Source organism: Condylura cristata, unplaced genomic scaffold (assembly GCF_000260355.1).
Source record: "Condylura cristata isolate star-nosed mole 26May11 unplaced genomic scaffold, ConCri1.0 scaffold00033, whole genome shotgun sequence".
Lineage (NCBI taxonomy): Eukaryota > Metazoa > Chordata > Mammalia > Eulipotyphla > Talpidae > Condylura > Condylura cristata.
In genome coordinates, this window is record NW_004567134.1 from 16931533 (window position 1) to 16932116 (window position 584).

The 584-nt window shown below is 58.4% G+C and overlaps 1 protein-coding gene across 1 annotated transcript in view; it reads left to right on the forward strand.

The window, feature by feature from the left end:
* RAD18 (RAD18 E3 ubiquitin protein ligase) overlaps nt 1-584 on the forward strand; it is a 66705-nt gene continuing 66121 nt past the window's right edge. The window contains exon 1 of the mRNA XM_012732091.1: nt 1-201. Coding sequence (XP_012587545.1) covers nt 1-201 — 201 coding nt within the window. The remainder of the gene's footprint in view (nt 202-584) is intronic.

The window sequence follows — 584 nt, forward strand, 5'->3', positions numbered from 1 at the left end:
ATGCAGATGAATGAGTGCTGGGACTGCCTGCGGCACCAGGCGCCGGCTGCAGGGGCCACAGGACCACAGGGCCACGGCCTTGCCACGGGGACCGGACACGCCACAAAGGCCGTGGATGATGCTGAGCCGAGCAGACAGGCGGGCTGTGCCGGGAAGTGCTTCACAAGGACAGCGGGCAGCGGGCACTCCCCCACAGGGACGGTGTGCGTGTACTGGGGCAGCCTTTGGGATAAACACCTAGAGCTGTGTTAGGTTTTAAAAGGGCGCACAGACTGACCCAGCACTTCCAGCTGTAGGGACTCATCCTCCAGACACCCTGGCGAAAGACCTGCACAGAGTGGCCCCTAGCAATACTCACAGTACAGGAGAGAACAAAACGCCCCTCGCTACTTAATGAACTATGTAGCTACTGCAAGACCCGGTGAATCCAGACGCACTGCCGAGACGCCCTGGAGACACCCCGGAGACGCCCCGATGCAGGGTAAGTCGCAGAGGTGACGCAGGGTAAGTCGCAGAGGTGACTTCAAACAGAAAAACTCAGGAGACAGTCAGGCATGTAACAAAATAACATTTGTGGGAGAAAT